General features: G+C 37.1%; 1 protein-coding gene across 17 annotated transcripts in view; it reads right to left on the bottom strand.

Moving 5' to 3' along the window:
• Positions 1 to 19222, bottom strand: part of EIF4G3 (eukaryotic translation initiation factor 4 gamma 3) — a 338664-nt gene that overhangs the window by 193855 nt on the left and 125587 nt on the right. For 14 of the 17 annotated variants that reach the window (XM_064589818.1, XM_064589816.1, XM_064589800.1 and 11 more), the window contains exon 3: positions 17490 to 17618. The exons of the other annotated variants lie outside the window; for them this stretch is intronic. In XM_064589818.1, coding sequence (XP_064445888.1) covers positions 17490 to 17618 — 129 coding nt within the window. The remainder of the gene's footprint in view (positions 1 to 17489; positions 17619 to 19222) is intronic. 17 annotated transcript variants of the gene reach the window in all.

The following is a 19222-nucleotide window of genomic DNA, read 5'->3' as shown; positions in this document are numbered from 1 at the left end:
GACCAGAAAATGAAACCATTTGCTAAGAAAAGGCAATAAATTCTAATTTCAATATAGTTCTGAACTGATTTTTAAAACCCTAAACCCCTGTCATGGTATCCTGACCAAGGACTTTTCCAGCTTAGGAATCCAATCTTAAATATTTAATTCATGGGGCTTCTGACTTCCGCTATGGTCAGATGATCTCTGAGTACAGGAATGGAGCCCAGCCACCAGCTCCTCAATCTACAATCAGCAGGGAGTCTGCTTGTCCCTTCCCCTGTTCTCTATGCCCCTGCCCCTGTTCATGGGCAGGCCTTCTCTCACTCTCTCTAAAATAAATAAATACAATCTTTAAAAACATTTAATTCATGATAAAGGACAGCTGGAATACTGAGAAAAGATTCCCACACACTTCCTCAAAATAAACCTCCTCAGAGCCAGCTCTCTAAAGATTCAACAGTAGAGTATTTGGCTCTTTTTTAGTTAAGTTTGTACCTGTAAAATAAAGTTTTGCTGAACTATATAGAAACTTGTCTGTTTAGCCAACTAAAGCACCATGCAAACAGCCACAAAGTGACACTTCTGGAATATTTCATTTAGGGCTATTTTCATCCATCAAAGATTTAAGGACTTACTTATGATTCAGATACTATACTAGTTATATGGAAGAATGAAAACCTTGCCATTTAAAATTTGAAAACAACGTACTGCAGCTGTAAATCCAGGAAGAGTTGACTGTACTGACACCAAAAGCACCTGCAACCAGTGTGTTCTTCCTCTGCTTGTAACAGAAGGCCCAATTATACAACACCTGTCAGGATAGAATTTTGTTCTATCATCAAAATAAATCAGTATACATTAGCAATAGTGTAAAAACCTTTTGAATATAGACTGTGATACAAAGTATATCACCAGTAAGTAGTTATTAACGGTTTCCTGTAGACACCAGACAGAAGTGATTTCTCAAAGCCACCTTCCCTAAATTAAGAAATGGCCCAATTCATTGAGTTTGTATGTCATCTAAAAGTACTCCCTTTCACTGAAAGCTACTCCCAGCAAAGAACACCTAAGAAGTGTCATTTAGGGAGTGGGTATTTCCTGTTCCACAGTTTTCTTCTCAACATTGGAATTACCTTGGGCCCCATCCCAAGCAATTAAATGCAAATCTCTGAAGAATGAGACCCAGACATCGGAATGTTCTAATGGCAGCCAGGATGAGAACCACTGATACGCTTCCAATTTCTGAGCAGTGACATTATATGGAACAGGAAAGCATTGCCTAAGTTTACCACTATTTCTGTATTCTTTATACTTAAGTTCAACACTTAAATGCTATGGTTTTCCACCTAGACAATGATGGACTCCTATGATAGAACTGCTTTCACAATATACCTAGATCTGCGGCGCCTGGGTGGCTCAGTCGTTAGCGGCTGCCTTCTGCTCAGGTCATGATCCCAGGGTCCTGGGATCGAGCTCCACATCAGGCTCCCTGCTCGGCAGGAAGCCTGCTTCTCCCTCTCCCACTCCCCCTGCTTGTGTTCCCTCTCTCGCTGTCTCTCTCTCTGTCAAATAAATAAATAAAATCTTAAAAAAAACAAAACAACAACAACAAAAAAAACAATATACCTAGATCTGACAGGCTACTTGCTTTCCCACAATACTATATACTCTTCCTTATTTAGCTTTTCCCTACACAGCCTAACAACCCAGTACCAGGTCCTCCAGGCTACTGGACTAAAAGCACTGGTCTGCCTATAAGGGAGAATTCAGTGCCTGGTTCACTGAATTCCCAGGTAGCAAAGGTATTCTATAATCTGCGCACTGCTGGCTCTGTGCTTCCAATGTCCGTATCCGCTATTCATCTCACCTTCTGTTCTTTCTACTTCTCTACTACTTTTCTCCCTCCATCGCTCCCATCTTTATTTAGTTTCTGATTTCTTTTCCTACTTTTCATACAAACATTCCTAGCCAGACTCCCCATCCCATTCATTTGTCACACTGGATAGAATCTTCACTCCAGGTCCTGTTGAATCTCTGTTAAGACTAGCTCCTTCTCCACTAATTTCTTGAATTCCAGATTTAGATGTGTGGCTCTACATTTAAGAACCAGAAGTCTAAATATTATGTGGCTGAATTTTTATAAAGCCCCAAGTTTGCAAATTTAAGTTGCTTCAGGTGACTGTTTTTACTATTTCATAAAAATAACGTTGTTAAGCGGTGGTTGTAGTATTCCCAAAAGTATTTATGAAAGCAGAGTTTGTTTAAACTAAACCTGAAATAAAGTACTATGGTGAATTATGAGAAAGCAAGGAAGAGTGCCAAGAGTTAGGATCTAGGGATATGGACTTGATCCCTTACTAATGCTACCTAAGGTCTTGAAGCAAATCATTTCATATTTCCCACTCAAACCTCCCAATATATAAAATGGGAATGATCCTATCTATCTCATAGTGTTTCTTTAATAATATAATACAGTGAACTGAGAAGTGCTCTGAAAACTCTAACCTATAAAGCAATCTATCACCAAGACATTATCCTTAAATACTATAATCTGATGAGTACACACTAGCTCACACTGTTATAATTCAAATTATGTTACAAAGGACAGCTTTTAGTTAAAATTATTTCTCAATGTTTCCACAGTCAGGTCTTCCTACCACTGTCTATTTGTTCAAACGGTGAAATTTTTGAGAATTTATTATTCTGATTCCTACCATATTAGATCTACTTATAGAGACTGTTACAACAATGGCTTTTCATGTAAGATAATCTTTTCAAAGACACTCTAAGGATGGCCATTCTTCAAGAAATCTGTATTTCCTTTTTTTTTTTTTTTTTAAGATTTTATTTATTTATTAGAGTGAGAGAGAGAGCACAAGCTGGAGGGAGGGGCAAAGAGAGGGAGGCACAGGGAGTCTGAGCAAGAAGCTGGGATCATGACCTGAGCTGAAGGCAGACACTTAACTGACTGCGCCACCCAGGCGCCCCAAGAAAACTGTATTTCTTAAGGCTTTTGGAGAAGTCAAACTAAGCAGAACACAAAGATTCAGTGAAGGGTGCCTTCTGTATGCAACCAGCTTTTAACAACTTTAATCTTTTCTATAAATTGTACAAAGTTCTATAATCTCATTTTCTAGTATGCATTTCAACAGTGGTTTTTTGTTTTCCTCTTTTGGTTTTATATCTCCCTAAAACTTCACTATTATGGAAGCTAAAAGATAATCACTCTCAAAACCAAAGAGATAGTAGAACAATGCCTTCTAGGTCTTTGATATTTATTCTCTTTGCCTGTTGGTCAGCCTCCAGTTTTTCTGCTCCTTCTCTTCCTTCTTACAAGTTGCCAAATGGTTATGTAAATAAGCCAGCTGGCTTCTGAGTCATCACTTCCACATCCAACTTCTCTAATTCTCAATGTGAACCTTAATACGCTCTATGAACCTTAACAGCCCTTGAAATTTTTCAATGTCTTTTTGAACATAGCAGTTGGACTTTCAGGGATTTTTCCCACCCTGATAGGGTTGTTATTGATACCTGTTGCTCACATTCTAGCAAGTATATCTATCATCCCTTCTAAACATGCCTTTCCTCTTGGTAACCCAAGGACCTAAATAAACATTTCTCCAAAAAATATACACAAATGGCCAATAAGCACATGAAAAGATCAACATCACTAATCATTAGTGACATGCAAATATATTCTCTCTGTCTCACCCATACGAATTTTCTGACCCCAGCATTAAGTTTGCTATTATCAAAAGGAGCATATTCTGAATCACAGTAGACATAAACTGGCCAACTCAAAGCTTAAAGTATTAAAAGGAAAGTTAGTTACTACACAAAAGTTCTTGATTCCTAGTATTAAAACAGATAAAGCACTATAGCAATTTACAGCTGTGTTTATAATCAACACCATCATAACAAGAAGTACACCAAGCTCGGGTATGAATTAAATAAAACCTACAATCCCAAAGCATAATGTAACAATCTTCCATTCAGATCATCTGTTCATTTATTTTCAATTTTTTATCTTCTACTATATGCCTTTAAGACTAAACATTTCCTCTGAATACCACTTTATTCGCATGAATAGGATTCACAAAATCTTATATGAAGTGATAGCTCTCATTCATTTCCAAAGATAACATTCACAGTTTTGGTTTTATCTTTAATTCAAGAGATTTATAAACTTCCAAATAAATAGATTTTGTTATTTACTCCCACATTATGTTTAAGATTATGGAAAATACAAAATTATGTTCAACATTTTAAAATAAATCATAATTCTGGTAAGCTTTTTTAAAAACAGTAATTATGTTCTGTATTTTAGCTTAAACATAATTTAGATTGTTATTCTTTTGTTGTTAAGCTCTAATTCTGTCATATATTCAAAAAAGGATGTAAAAAAATAAAAAGGAATAAAAGGATATAACTATATTGGAATCTGACATTTTTCTCTCAGCCTAACATGAACAAATTTTTTAAATGCCCTTTGAGTACTTGAAAAAATAAAAAGAATGATCTTAGTTGAACAAGAAAAAAAATATTTAAACAAATTTAATAATTATTATTTCAATGCAATTATCAGTAGCTTTTTAAATCTTTTATCTTAGATGAAACAGTAAAAAGTTATCTACAGGGGCGCCTGGGTGGCTCAGTTGGTTAAGCGACTGCCTTCGGCTCAGGTCATGATCCCAAGGTCCCGGGATCGAGCCCCACATCCGACTCCCTGCTCGGCGGGAGGCCTGCTTCTCCCTCTCCCACTCCCCCTACTTGTGTTCACTCTCTCGCTGTGTCTCTCTCTGTCAAATAAATAAAATCTTTAAAAAAAAAAAGCTATCTACATATTGTTAGTTTGATACTTACAATGTTCAAATCATGGATATCCTCATTTTTATTATGATTAAATGTGTACAAAATTTTCATACATAGTATTCCTGTGCTGATATGTATGTAGTATTTATATATTTATATCTGTATCTCTTTATTTAAAACAAGTTCAACTATTTGTATCATTTGCCTAGATCAGAAGCTGACAAACTATGGCCCTTGGCGTGTGTTTTCCTAAGGCCAGCTGAACAAAATTTTTCATATTTAAAGGAAGAGAAGAAGGAGGGAGAGAGGGACAGAAGGGGGTGTTGAGGGGACTGAGGGAGGAGAAGGGGGAGAGAAAAGAATGTGGGGAGGGGAATAGGAGGAGGAGTGGGAGGAGAATAATATGCAAAAGACTATCTGGCCCACAAAACCCAAATTTTTACCAGCTGGCCTTAACAGCTTAAGTGTGCTGATCTATGTCAGGGGTTGGCAATTTTTTTCTATGAATGTTCAGACAGCAAATATTTTAGGCTTTGGAGGCCATACAATCTCTAGTAACTCTTCAACTCTGCAGTTGTAACCCAAAAACAAAATCCATAAATAAATTAGTACGGCTGTGTTCCACTAAAAAAAACTTTTTTTTAAAGATTTTTTTTATTTATTGACAGAGAGAGAGAGAGCACAAACAGGGGGAGCAGCAGAGGGAGAAGGGAGAAGCAGGCTCTCTGGGAAGCAGGGAGCCCAATGCAGGGCTTGATCCCAGGACCCTAGGATGGTGACCTGAACCAAAGGCAGACGCTTAACCGACTGAGCCATTCAGGTGCCCCCACCCCCAGTAAAATTTCATGTACCAAAAACAGAAGAAGGGGGTCCGCTGGGTGGCTCAGTTGGTTAAGCATCTGCTTTTGGCTCAGGTCATGTCATGACCCCAGGGTCCTGAGATCGAGCCCCACATCGGGCTCCCTGCTCGGCAGGAAGCCTGCTTCTCCCTCTCCCACTCCCCCTGCTTGTGTTCCCTCTCTCGCTGTGTCTCCTCTCTGTCAAATAAGTAAATAAAATCTTAAAAAAAAAAAAAAAAAGTCCCACATAGGGCTAGGCTCCTTGCTCAGTGGGGAGCCTGCTACTCCCCCTGCTAGTGCTCTCTCTCTCCTAAAAATAAATGAAATCTTAAAAAACAAACAAACAAACAAAAAGAGGAGAGGGGCCATAGTTTGCCAACACCTCATCTACATGATTTTTTTTTAAAGATTTTTTTTTGCATTGAATTCTTGCACTGAAGCAACCATTGTAAAGACTGCTTAAGCCTGCTTTCTTTTCATTAGCATTCTCCTATTAATGGTTCCAAACTTTTGTTTTCAGTCTTTCTGCATCATGTTTAAATGCATATACCTAAATTTTTGGTTTTGACCAATTTGAGTCACTAATAGAGGAATTTAACTTCATTATTATTATAGTGACTAACACGTTTCATAGTCCTACTATTTTATCACATTTACTTTGTATTATCTTCTTTCCTATCTTCTTTTAAATTCATTGGGGTGTATTGGTTCCACCTTATTCTTTACTAGTAAAGAAATTACATATCCTTCTACTACTGTATGTGCCAGTTACTTACCTATTGTCTTTCAGTTCTAACCTCCTATAAGTAGGAGGATGCTTTCACCCCGTCAGCATGGTTCCAGATACCAGCTCCATTCAGATCCCGCCTCTCAAAGCCATTAGAGATGCCAACAACAGACAGGCATGCAAAAAGTACCAGCCTCATCTAATTCTCTCATCTACAGTTTCTGTTGTCTAAGGACCAACCTGTAGTAACTCCCTTCTCAGAATTGTCAGCAACACTCCCCAAACAACCTTCATGCTACTAGGTCTGGCAACACCACCACTTCTTTCATTCCTCCAGCATTAGGGATGTTAGCTGCTTCCTGTGGTTATTAATCTCTGTATTACCTCAGCATTTCCTTGATAATCAATCAGCTGGTATGAAAAATTTATGTATTAAATCCCCTCTATTTGAAATACTTAGTACAGTTGTTTTCTTTCCCCTGACAAAATATTAAGAGCTGCACTGCTAAACTATTTAGGTTGTCATCCTGTCAACTGTACTCAACAGGCAGATTTAAATTTTGGAAATGAACTGTAAAAGAAGATGTTCAATTTTAATGGTGATCAAGAATAAGAACTGAAATAATAAACAGTCTTGAATAATATAGTGCAGTATGTGAAAATGGAGTATCACTGGAAGGGAACTGAAGAGATTTATTTTGCCTGTAAAGTATGATAAAATATTGGCAACTTAATTTTTCTTCTACATACCACCTAGTTAGCTATCTATGAAACAAAATACTGGGCAGGCAGAAACACATTAATATTAGAAGGGGAAAACTGAGATAGCTTAAGAGTTTATGATTCTTCACAGAGAAAAAAAATAAGGGTTCATCAATTGATAAAAGTTTAAAATCAAGGGTGCCTGGCTGGCTCAGTCAGAAGAGTATGGTTAATCTCAGGTTCATGAGTTCAAGCCCCATGTTGGGTGTAAGAGATTACTTAAATAATTAACAAACTTTAAAGGTCAACTAAAAACGTTTTCAAAAAATGTTTAAAATCTGAAACTAAGGCAGTTTTTATCCAAGCTCTGTCCAAGCTTTTATCCAAACAGAGCTTTTATCCAAGAGGCAGTCTCTTTTTCAAGAGACACCAGAGAGATTGCATGTCTCTCTCTCTGCCATGTACTATATTGAATTTAAATTAAAAAAATAAAAATAGGGGTGCTTGGGTGGCTCAATCATTAAGCATCTGCCTTCGGCTCAGGTCATGATCCCAGGGTCCTGGAATCGAGCCCCGCATCAGGCTCCCTGCTCTGCGGGAAGCCTGCTTCTCCCTCTCCCACTCCCCCTGGCTTGTGTTCCCTTTCTCACTGTCTCTGTCAAATAAATAAATATTTTTTAAAAAACAAAAAAAGTGGGCGCCTGGGTGGCTCAGTCGTTAAGCGTCTGCCTTCGGCTCAGGTCATGATCCCAGGGTCCTGGGATTGGGTCCCACATCGGGCTCCCTGCTCGGCAGGAAGCCTGCTTCTCGCTCTCCCACTCCCCCTGCTTGTGTTCCTGCTCTCGCTCTCTCTCTCTCTGTCAAATAAATAAATAAAATCTTTGAAAAAAAAAACAAAACAAAGAACAAAAAAAGTTTAAAATCAGATTTAGCTCTTCCTCACATCAGTGTGAATGAACATGTGAGTAACAGGAATAGTAAATAAATTTATGCACTAAGAAAAAAATTTGTTTGGTAAGTGAATTATAATATTTTATTTTCATAAGAGTCACTTTATATATCAATGTATAATATTCTTTGTTGATAGTTACTTGATTCTACTTGCTTTATTTTTTAAAAATATTTAAGTAATCTTACACCCAACATGGGGCTCAAACTCACAACCCCGAGATAAAGAGTTGCATGCTACTCTGAGCCAGCCATGCACCCTGATTCTACTTGCTTTAAATATAACTTAAATTCTCCTTCACTATTCACTGACAACTTAAAATTACTGCAAAGGTATATAATTTGTGTTATATGCTTTTCGTTGACTGTTGAGTCATTGAAATTCACAATTTTTAGTTCTATAAAGATGCTAGCTTTTTTTTTTAAGATGCTAACTTTTAAACACCATACCTCGTAGTTAGCAAAACACTTCAAATAGTCATCTGATCCTTGATAAGACAAATACAGTTGACCCTTGCACAACTCAAGAATTAGAGGCAATGACCCTCCTTCGCAGCTGAAAATCCACATATAACTTGACTCCCTGAAAACCTAACTACTAACAGCCTAGTGTTGACCAGAAGACTCACCAATGACATAAACAGTGGATTAACATGTATTTTGTATATATATTATAAACTATTCTTATAGTACAGTAAGCTAGAGAAAAGAAAATCATAAGGAAAATAGATTTACAGTACTGTACTGCATTTATCAAAAAAAATCTGCATATAAGTAGATCCACACAGTTCAAACCTGTGTCGTTCAAGGGTCAAATGTACTCCTATAATAAGCTTCTCTCTCCCTTCTTCCATCCCTTGCAAATTGATTCCCCTCCCCACCCCATTAATCTGGGGTATAAACACATATATCCATCTGTATGATTAAACTCAGGACAATATTCTATCTCCTGTACTTATCCCATCTGCAGACCTTTCTCCCAGAGTCTTATTTGCCCACTTCCCCCCAGAGCTCTCTGAATCACATAAATGGTACCGTGGATGGAGTTGTGTGTCTCCCTCACCCACCCCCCACAACTCATATATTAAAGCCCTATCTACAGTGTGATGATATTTGGAGATAGGGTCTTTGAGAGACAGTTAGGTTTAGATGAGGTCATGGGGATGGGGCCCTCATGGTGGGAGTAGTGCTTTTTCAAGAGACACCAGAGAGATTGCATGTCTCTCTCTCTGCCATATAAGAACATAATAAGGTGGCCTTCTGCCACCCAAAAAGGACCTCACAAGAAACCAATGCAGCCATTACTTTGATCTTGGACTTCCCAGCATCCAGAAGTATGAGAAATGAACATCTGCTGTTTAAGCCACCCAGTCTATGGTATTTTGTTATAGCAGCCCAGGCAGACTAAGACAAACGGAATAGGAATTTCTGCGGGAAATATCTCAAGCAGTTTGAATTGAACTGTCAGGCTGCTCCATTTCCTGATTCTCTTTAAAATTCACCTGTTCAATTCCCCATCCCAAATTTACTGGCACATGCTAATTTCTGTAGCTGAAGTGAAGTTGCAATTTTCAGGACCATAAAATCTAAAAAATCTGAATGTCAAAGCCAGTGAAAAATAAATTGATGGCACTCACGTGAATTTCTCTTCTAAAACTAGGGGAAATAAGTGAAATGTGAAATTCCAAAGTGGTAAAATTGCAAGGAAAATGCTGAGAAAATGCACTACCTATTAAAACAGATGAGTGGTAGCCCCAGAAATCAAGAAAATGCAGAATCAGACTTAAAAATACAAAGAACAAACTGATGGTTGCCAAAGGGAAGGGGGCTGGAGGAATGAGTGAAGAGGAGTAAGAGATATAGGCTTCCAGTTAAGGAACGAGTTAAGTCACAGGAATAAAATTTACACCATAGAGAATATAGTCAGAGGTTTGGAATAGCACTGTATGGTGACAGATGGTAGTACAATTGTGGTGAGCACAGTATAAGGTACAGAGTTGCTGAATCACTATGTTGTACATCTGAAACTAATGTAACATTGTGTGTGGACTATCCTCAAATAAGAGAACAAGGAGGAGGAGGAGGAGGAAGCAGTGCTCCCCTCAGGATGTGTCCAGAGAAAGCAACTCTAAAGATGTGAAAGATAGAATCCTGAACCTTTTTCTCCTTGACAGAGCTTGGATAAAAACGAACATCATCAACAAAACCTGACATATCAAAGACAACAGAAGAAATGTCTATGAAATCACAGTTTTTACAGACTGATTCTTACAAAATTCTTTGGCTTTCTAAAACAAAGTTGAATTAATGTAGGATTTTAAAACTTTCACTTTTTATACTTTAATATTTCAAAATATAAGTTCTCGTCTTATATATTTGCCAAACAGAATCTACAACTTGGAGTTTAGGGTGACGAAAATCTGAATAATTACAACTTAACTATCATCCCTACAGCAACAGTTAAAAAAAAAAAACTAAAGAAATTTTGAATGAAAATCACTAAGGTTTTCTAGATACATGCAATGAAAAGTATGATCAAGCATATAAAAATTACTTTAGCCATGTTTCATGGTAAGTTACAAGACTGCATAAAAAATGAAATTCACCTGACAGAAAAACATTTGAAGTCCTACCTTATAAATATGGTTACAACTGTTTTAATAATAAAAACAAAAAAGACAAAACAGCTGAAATTCTCCAAACAAATACGACAACATTAAAACAGTCTCAACAATTAGAGGAAAAAGCTTATCATAATTATTTACATATACCAGATGAAACCACAGACATAAATGATCTGGATATTTTATAGGTCCTTGTAACTTCTATACTAATGATATTTGTAAAGGTATGTTAATTGGTAAAGTGTTTAAGGACAATATGTGTTGAAGAAGTTTTCACGAAGGTATAAATTTTTAAGTACATATATTAACAATTAGAGGGGAAAAAAGAAACAGATGATTTGGCACCATGAGTGCCAACTCAATACAGTCAGTACTGCAGGTTTCTGAACCCACATCAAATCCCTATGTGGTGGGAATGCAGCTTCCAAACACAACCCATCTCAAAAAAAGACTGCCTTAAAAAAAAAAAAAAAAAAAAAAAAGACTGCCTTAGATAGCCATGATGTGTTCCACAGAGAAAAGGGGAGTAAAACACAATAAATTTTGCTTTGCTTTTTTATAGAAATTCAATACTCATCTATTTCAATAATGAAATATGAAAAAAATTTGAAAGCTTCCTCTATTTTATCCTGCTTATTATAGCAAGACTATCAGAGTTGTCAAATCAGAATTTATTTTCTTCATGAAAGAAAAAAACACAAAAAAAGTATAAAAGCTTGCATGCAATAAATAAAATCACTATTTATCTTAATCATAAAGAAAAAGCAATTTGCAAAGCCTAAAATAATCAGTAAATCAAGAACTGCAAAGAAACATGAGAATTTTTCTGCAGTAAAATAAGATTTCTGAAAGGAAATTGAAGTCTGGAAGTTGGATAAAATGAAGAGACTATAGAGACCATGAGTCATCTGAAATGTACTAATAACGAAAATTACAGTATTTAAAAAAATATCATGGTACACTTATCATGAGCACTGAGCAATGTATACAATTGTTGAATCACTGTACTATACACCTGAAACTAATAAAACACTGTGTTAATTATACTGGAATTAAAATAAAAAACTTAATAAAATTGAAAAAAAGAGAAGAAATATCATGACCAAGAACTATTCCTCCAAGAAGTCCTTTGCTTAGTATTTCCAGAAACAATGAAAAATTGAACCAGGGGATCATATGCCAATCACCATTCTCAGTCCACTATAAAACATGACTGAGTTGATCTCTCAGAAGAAAGGGAAACCAAAAGAAATTTCCAGAAAGCATACAGAAATTTTCAGAAGCATACAGAAATCATCTATTGCTCCACTTCTTTGGCAATGTTCTGACCACACTTTCTCACTACCTACTGTGAACATAGCTTAGGAGTCACACAGTCACACAGTGACATCAAGAGAAGAAAAAAAAAAGGCCTCGATGTTGAACCTGGTAATCAGTGCCAGTCTGATCTCCTTGTTTGGTAATTTAGCTCAGTTCTGTGAAAATTAACTGAGTTAAAGCAAATGTGTAACTACAATTAAGCAATAAGTAGGAAACCTTTTTGTTTAATTTAAGATAATCCAAATAACAAACTTCTGATATTTTTTAAAAAGATAAAAAATAAAACTATGTAAAAGTTTGCCTAATTTTAAATAAAAAATACATCAATCAAAAGATTTTCATAATAAGAACCACCTACTCTGAACTAGTTTCTAAAACCCATGAAAAAGGGCACCTGGGTGGCTCAGTCGGTTAAGCGTCTGCCTTCTTCAGCTCAGGTCATGATCCCAGGGTCCTGGCATGGAGCCTTGCATTGGGCTCCCTGCTCAGCGGGGAGCCTGCTTCTCCCTCTCCCTCTGCTGCTCCCCCTGCTTTATGCTCTCTCTCTCAAATAAATAAATAAAATCTTTAAAAAATTAAAAAAAAAAAAAACATGAAGATCTTAAAGGGAATTCCGATCTCATTTAATACAAGCCTCTTGTTTACAAAGGGAAACACTGCGCATTAATAAGAACTTCCACTGAGTCAAAATTTGAAATAATACTGGCAGCGCTGAGACTCTTAATTCAGGTCTCCTGACTCTTGGGAGAGTGCATTTTTCTATTTACTTTGAAATCTGTCCCAAAAGATACTTTTAAATTTCAAGTTCTTCACCATTTCCCAAGTAAGGGCATTTTGGGTTTACAGATTGTTAAAGTGCTGCCATTTCAGGGTAAATGAAAAGAATGCACACCTAAAAAGACTCTTGTCTCTCTCAAATTTACTGTAGTTTGAAAATATCCTTTTAACTATTAATTTCTTATAGACTAATAGTCCAAAGTTTTTCACTTTGATACAGAGGGGGTCCCTGGGTGGCTCAGTTGGTTAAGCCTCTGACTCTTTTTTTTTTTTTTTTTTTTAAGATTTTATTTATTTATTTGACAGAGGGAGACACAGCGAGAGAGGGAACACAAGCAGGGGGAATGGGAGAGGGAGAAGCAGGCTTCCCGCGGAGCAAGGAGCCCGATGCAGGGCTCGATCCCAGGACCCTGGAATCATGACCTGAGCCGAAGGCAGATGCTTAACGATTGAGCCACCCAGGCGCCCCAAGCCTCTGACTCTTGATTTCAGCTCAGGTCATGATCTCAGGGTCATGAGATAGCCTGCTTAAGATTCCCTCTCTCTCCCTCTCCCTCTGTCCTCCCCACCCCCACTCTCAAAAACAAAACAAAAAAACAAAAAACCACCACAACCCAAAAAACCTCCAGAGGGGAGAGGACTGGAAAGATTTAGAAGTCATGTAACAATGAAAATGCAATAAAGCCTTAAAATTTGGCATGTGCACACACATAATGTAAAATCCTATCTTGAAGGGAAAGAAGCAGATGAAGAGGTTGCCACTGATGACTTAAGAAATAGATGGGGGCGGGAGGAGGGGGCCTGGGTGGCTCAGTGTCTACCTTTGGCTCAGGTCATGATCTCTGGGTCCTGGGATGGAGCCCTGCATCAGGCTCCCTGCTCAGCAGGAAGTCTGCTTCTCCCTCTCCCCCCGCTCATGCTTGCTTGCTCTCTCTTTCTCAAGGGAATAAATAACATCTTAAAAAAAAATAAGAGACTGGGAGCAATTTTCTACATTTTCCTTCTTTTATGTTTCAAAGCTATGAAATTCACTTTTCTTCAACTTAGCTGTTTTCACTTAAATCCTAATAGATTCATTTAGTGTCAAACATTAAGTCACAGACGCAGGTAGCTACTTGGGACAAAAAGATCTGATTCACAGAAGCAGGTAGACTCATCAAAAAGGGCATGTGGCTGAAAGAGTGTCTTTGTTCTTATCTTCAGTCGATTTGTGCGTAAGACTAAACCATACTAACTACTAAAAGAAAATAACCAAGGTTGGCCTCTTCTTTTATCCTGCAAAAGGATAAAGCAAAGACTTGGAAGAGATCTTAAACTCTTGGAGAGAGCTTCTGAATTTCACAGTAATACCAGTCATGTAGCTAAATTAGATGAGTCAAACACACATACACACACATGCATGCACACACACAACACACACACGTATAAATCCTGAGAACCAAGTCTGACAGGCATGAAAATAGTAAATGTCACTTACTGAGAGTATTTAGCATATCCTATTCTAAGACAGGATTTTATATAATCTTCATAATAACCTTATTGAAGGGTGGCTGAATCCTAATTCTTACCTATATAGCGGATGATGAAACCATGTCCTAGAAATATTAAATAATTTACATATCATGTAACCAGAAAGTGAAAGACTGAGCCCCACAAGCTAGGCCTGTTTGAATCCAAGCCTGTAATCCTTTTTCCTCTATCTGAAGGCTCTGCTTTCCATTATGATCCACGAATATGTCAACTGTTAAATCTAAAGAGACTGAGTTCCCCACAGAACTCAATTTTCCAAGCATGCCGCTCAGAAAAAATTCCTCACTCTATCAACAGAGGTTAAGACATTGTTAGGGAACAAATGAAGTCAGCCTCTGTTTGAAAGGGAAGGGAAAAAGGGGATTGTGACCACGTGTGATTTACTGGGTTCCTTCATCAAGTAGGCAATATGGTAGCAAAAGAGACCACAAAGAAAAGCAAAATAGATAATACATGGTGACCCTTCTCCTAGATCAATGTACTCTTGACTTCTAAACTCAACTAATAAAATCGCATACATAAAGGCATTAGTGGGCTCAACAACTGAGACCACAGGGAGATCTTTCTTTTTTAAATACAAACTATGCATTTTTAAGCAGCAAGGTCTTTCAGAAAACTTAAGTGCTTTGAGCCAACTGCCTAGGTCAAATCATAACTTGAAATAATAAGAATTTGAAACTGAAAATTAAGTTATTCCCCTTGTGTGCCACCTATCAGTTGCTTGCCTTTTAAGCTCAAAATTTATCTGGTTTGTCTGTACAGTCAAAATGGATCTGGGCCCCTTAATATTTAAATATTTTTAAATATTTTAAATATTTTTCCATTTCAGCTGACACGATGACAGAAATAGTGCAGGAGGAGCCGGTTTTGACTCCTGGTTCCTATTTGGCTTACACATCAAGCTCCTGCACTATGGGTAGCTCTTCCAGAATCTGGCTTCTCTAGTGCTCAGCTGCCCGAGGGCACATCCTCAGGGTGAGGCTGCTACAGCAATGTGCAGCAGGCAGCAGGACGCAATGGTTAACAGCTACCCCTGATATCTTCTTAGGCAGCAAAATACCTCCTCTAAGAACCTACCTGTGAAGAGCTTTCCCTCACCACCCCAGAGGGCAGAATTCTGGCAAGTTACAGAGAGTGGATTTCTAGTAAGTTCCACTGGAATGTCACCACAACTTCTCTACCACTCCGTAAGCCATATCATGCCCTATTCAACAAGGTCTGGACCTCAGCCCAAGATGGGGGAGAAGTCTCTTACCTAACACTAACTACCATTAAAGAAAAAAGGCGGGGGGGAGAGACACAAGGTTTGGTAGGCTTTTTATGAATTTTAAAAACAACATACACTACACATTCGAGTGTGCCACACTTTGACCTACCTACAAAGTCACCTTGGGGGTTTCCAACTTTGAATGAAGAACAGAACAAAAGAAGACCCTGCAGCAAGTTTAGGTTGTGATGCAAGCTGTTCTACCATGTGGGGCCTATAATCTGGCATATTCAAGGTTATCTAAAGTATCTACGGTAAACAGAGATGCTATACAAGGAGCCTCTAGCCACTGCACACTGCAGCAGCTCTTCGCTAAAGAAGAGCACTAGAGGCACTAGAGGATCCAGCTTTCCCCAACACTCAATAGACTACATTTCCAGCAAGTTCCAGAGAAAGGATTTCTATCATATTCCACTGATAAAATACTACACTGACTTCTATACGATTAAGTGAGTCACACCCATGCACTCTCCAGTATCAGCCTGGGAGAAGGCTCTTTCATATGTATTCTGTCTCAGCCCCAGGAGAAGCATCTGCTCCTTGTATTTGCTACTTGTATATTCTTTAGAGTTCTCTTTCTTTAATAAGCCAATCCCTCATTACTCCAATCCTCAGTTATACTGAATAATCTTTTTAAAAATAATCTATTACACCCAACATGAGCTCAAACCCACAACCCCCAGATCAAGAGTCACATGCTCTACCTACTGAGCCAGATGGGTGTCCCCTGAATAATCTTTTATATTAAATTTTCCCTTTTCACATAACTACATAATATTCCCTCTTGATTAGAATTGGACTAATACAGAATATTAATAGCTAGGGTGGTTCTGCTCAGTGCCATGAAAACCAACACAAGAACCTCCTTTTCAACAATTAAGAGTTCATTTTGACATATTAGTTTTAAAACTCAAAATTAAATAGGAATGATTTAAACCAAGTTTAAGCACAAAACTAAGTGCAAATTAATTTATGTATTTCTTAAAATATCAATCTGGTTTGGTAAGTTGTACATTCCTTCTCCAAATGTTCTACAGTCTTTAAATGAACATTAATCAGCTCTGTAACTTACAATCACCAGCTTTTAGCATTACTTTGAGTAAGTAATATTTTATCTCTCTTATTAAGTAAGTTCTAAATAAGAGGCCTAAAATAGGGAAGCAACAACTGAAAATAATAAGTTTTCATTATTAAAAGGAGCAGTTGTTAGGTATAAACACTGACAATATCCAACAGCATGGGTCAAAGAGCTTGACTCCACATTCCAGTAAGAGATTTCATAATTCTAGAATGCTCTTAACCTCAACGAAGCCCAAACAAGCATATAATGGTGGACTAGTACAAGCTAATCAGTATCTTGGGAAATGGCTCTAAAATGAAGGGGACCCATAGTGACTTCTTACAACAGTGTTTCAATGTCCCCTGCACCTGTTAATTGGAAATACATTATGAAGTACACATTCTTTAACAATCCAACATAAGTTTAAGTCTAAGAAAGTCCAATAACCTATTTATGAAATCAAAAACCAAACCAACGAACAAAGAAGCCCACTACAATTGCTGTCAGAGGTAAACACACCCATTTCGTTTTAAGTAGAAAATAACCACCACCACTCCACCAAAAAAGAGAAGAAGGAAGACTAGCAGATTACACACTAGAAAGCACACAAGTGCTTTGTGGGGTTTTAAAATGGACTTTATAACTATATTCTGATTTCTTAAACAATAAAAAAGGAAAATGAAATATCACTGACAGCTCATTTTGAATGACTACATGAATACAATTGTATAAAAGTCAGTAGCCACAATTATGAGGTGTGTCTAAAAAAATACAAAATAAATTAATTAAATAAAAACTATTCTTCAAGTAATGTTGTATGTTACTGCTCAGAAGTTTGCTTTAGAAAACCAGAAAAACTGCTTTTATATGGAAATTTCTTTAAAAATAAAGTTTTTCTTACTTGAGAGAGTCCAGGGGACGATGCATGTCCCGGGGGCGTTGCCGCAAGATTTGGATGCCCCTTATTTATTTCATGTGTTGAATAAGGGGAAGGGGTCGGGGGTCCCGGTTGTCTTGCTACTTGTGTTACCTGTGAGGAAATCAATATTTAGTAAGAGTTTTATACTAGTAACCCAATCTTAATAAATATTGCTGAACTGGTTAATTTTTAAAATTGAATTCTCTACCTCACAATTTATACTGAAGTAAGTGCCAGACCAACTAAAGACTTAAAATTTCAAAATGGAGCAACAGAATGATTAGAAAAAACAACAACAAACATGACTATTATCATCAGTTAGGATAAAAGATTCTTGAAGCATAATCTAAAACCAAAAACATTAGGGGCACCTGGGTAGCTCAGTCAGTTAAGCATCTGACTTTGGCTCAGGTCATGATCTCAGAGTCCTGGGATCGGACACTGCATCAGGCTCCATGCTCAGTTTGGAGTCTGTTTGTCCCTCCCACCTCTCCTCCCCCGTGCACACTCTCTCTCTCTCTCTCTCTCTCAAATAAATAAATTCTTTATAAAATAAAATTAAAACCAAAACCCTTGAAGGAAAATTATGCTAAAGGCAAGAAGGTAAACATAAAACTACATTTGTACAATGCCACTTATATGACATTTTGTACAAGAAACAAAAAAGAAATAAATGATTGCAAGAGAAAGAGAGTAACTACAGAAGGGGCACGAGGTTGTTTTCAGAGTGAAGTAACTGTTCTATATCTTGACTGTACTGGGGACTACATGTCTCTAGGTGTTTGTCAAAACTCACAGAACTGCACGCTAAAAAGGTGAATTTTACATTATGTAAATTATACCTCAATAAACCTGAACAAAATGGGGCAACTTATAGAGCATAATCTCATTTTATAAAACAGTACACCTAAATATACATGTATAGTCACATGTGTGTATATTTCTATACATATATCTTTGCCTCCATTCTATGTCTAACATATATGAGTATATATAAAATACACACACATATACATACAGTTGTTAAGTGTCATATTAAAAAGATCTGTAAGGAGATACACAAAGATCTTAACAGAAAGCATGACAGGTATTTTTTTTTCTCATTTTTATTTCCTAATATAGTTTAATAATCATGAACTTGTATAGAAAAATAATTAGCATATGTCTTTAAGTAAATAAAAATTACATTTTCCCACTTATCATTGGCAATAAATTGCCCATCAGCCTATGATGGAAATGAAAACAGTTTACCCAGACCCCCTCCTAAAGCCTAGCAATCAACCCTAGCCAGCTCATCTCTAACACTATCTAACCCAGACTAGCACTGACAGTTTGGCAAACCACCATGAATGGGGGGCAATTCTGCAGTCATCAAATGTGAAAGAATCCATTCTCCTTAAGGTGAGGTTCTCAAATTTTAGGGGGGCCATGAAACCTTTACAATCTAGTAGAAACTACAGACCTCCTAGGATATTTTTAAATGCATAAAATACATAGGATAATGACAAAATTAATTATATTGAAATATAGATATTAAAATACTAAGACACCCATCACTGTTCTGCATGGAGCACTGGGTGTTATATGCAAACAATAAATCATGGAACACTACATCAAAAACTAATGATGTAATGTACGGTGATTAACATAACATAATAAAAAAAATACTAAGCTAAATTTGTGATATAGTAATATATGTGTTCTTCACTAATGTA

This window comes from Mirounga angustirostris, unplaced genomic scaffold (assembly GCF_029215605.1).
Source record: "Mirounga angustirostris isolate CCGP_5_RB_7025 unplaced genomic scaffold, mMirAng1.0.hap1 SCAF_4, whole genome shotgun sequence".
In the NCBI taxonomy this organism is placed as follows: domain Eukaryota; kingdom Metazoa; phylum Chordata; class Mammalia; order Carnivora; family Phocidae; genus Mirounga; species Mirounga angustirostris.
The sequence above is the reverse complement of the archived record's forward strand: the minus strand, read 5'-3'. Positions and strand labels throughout refer to the sequence as shown.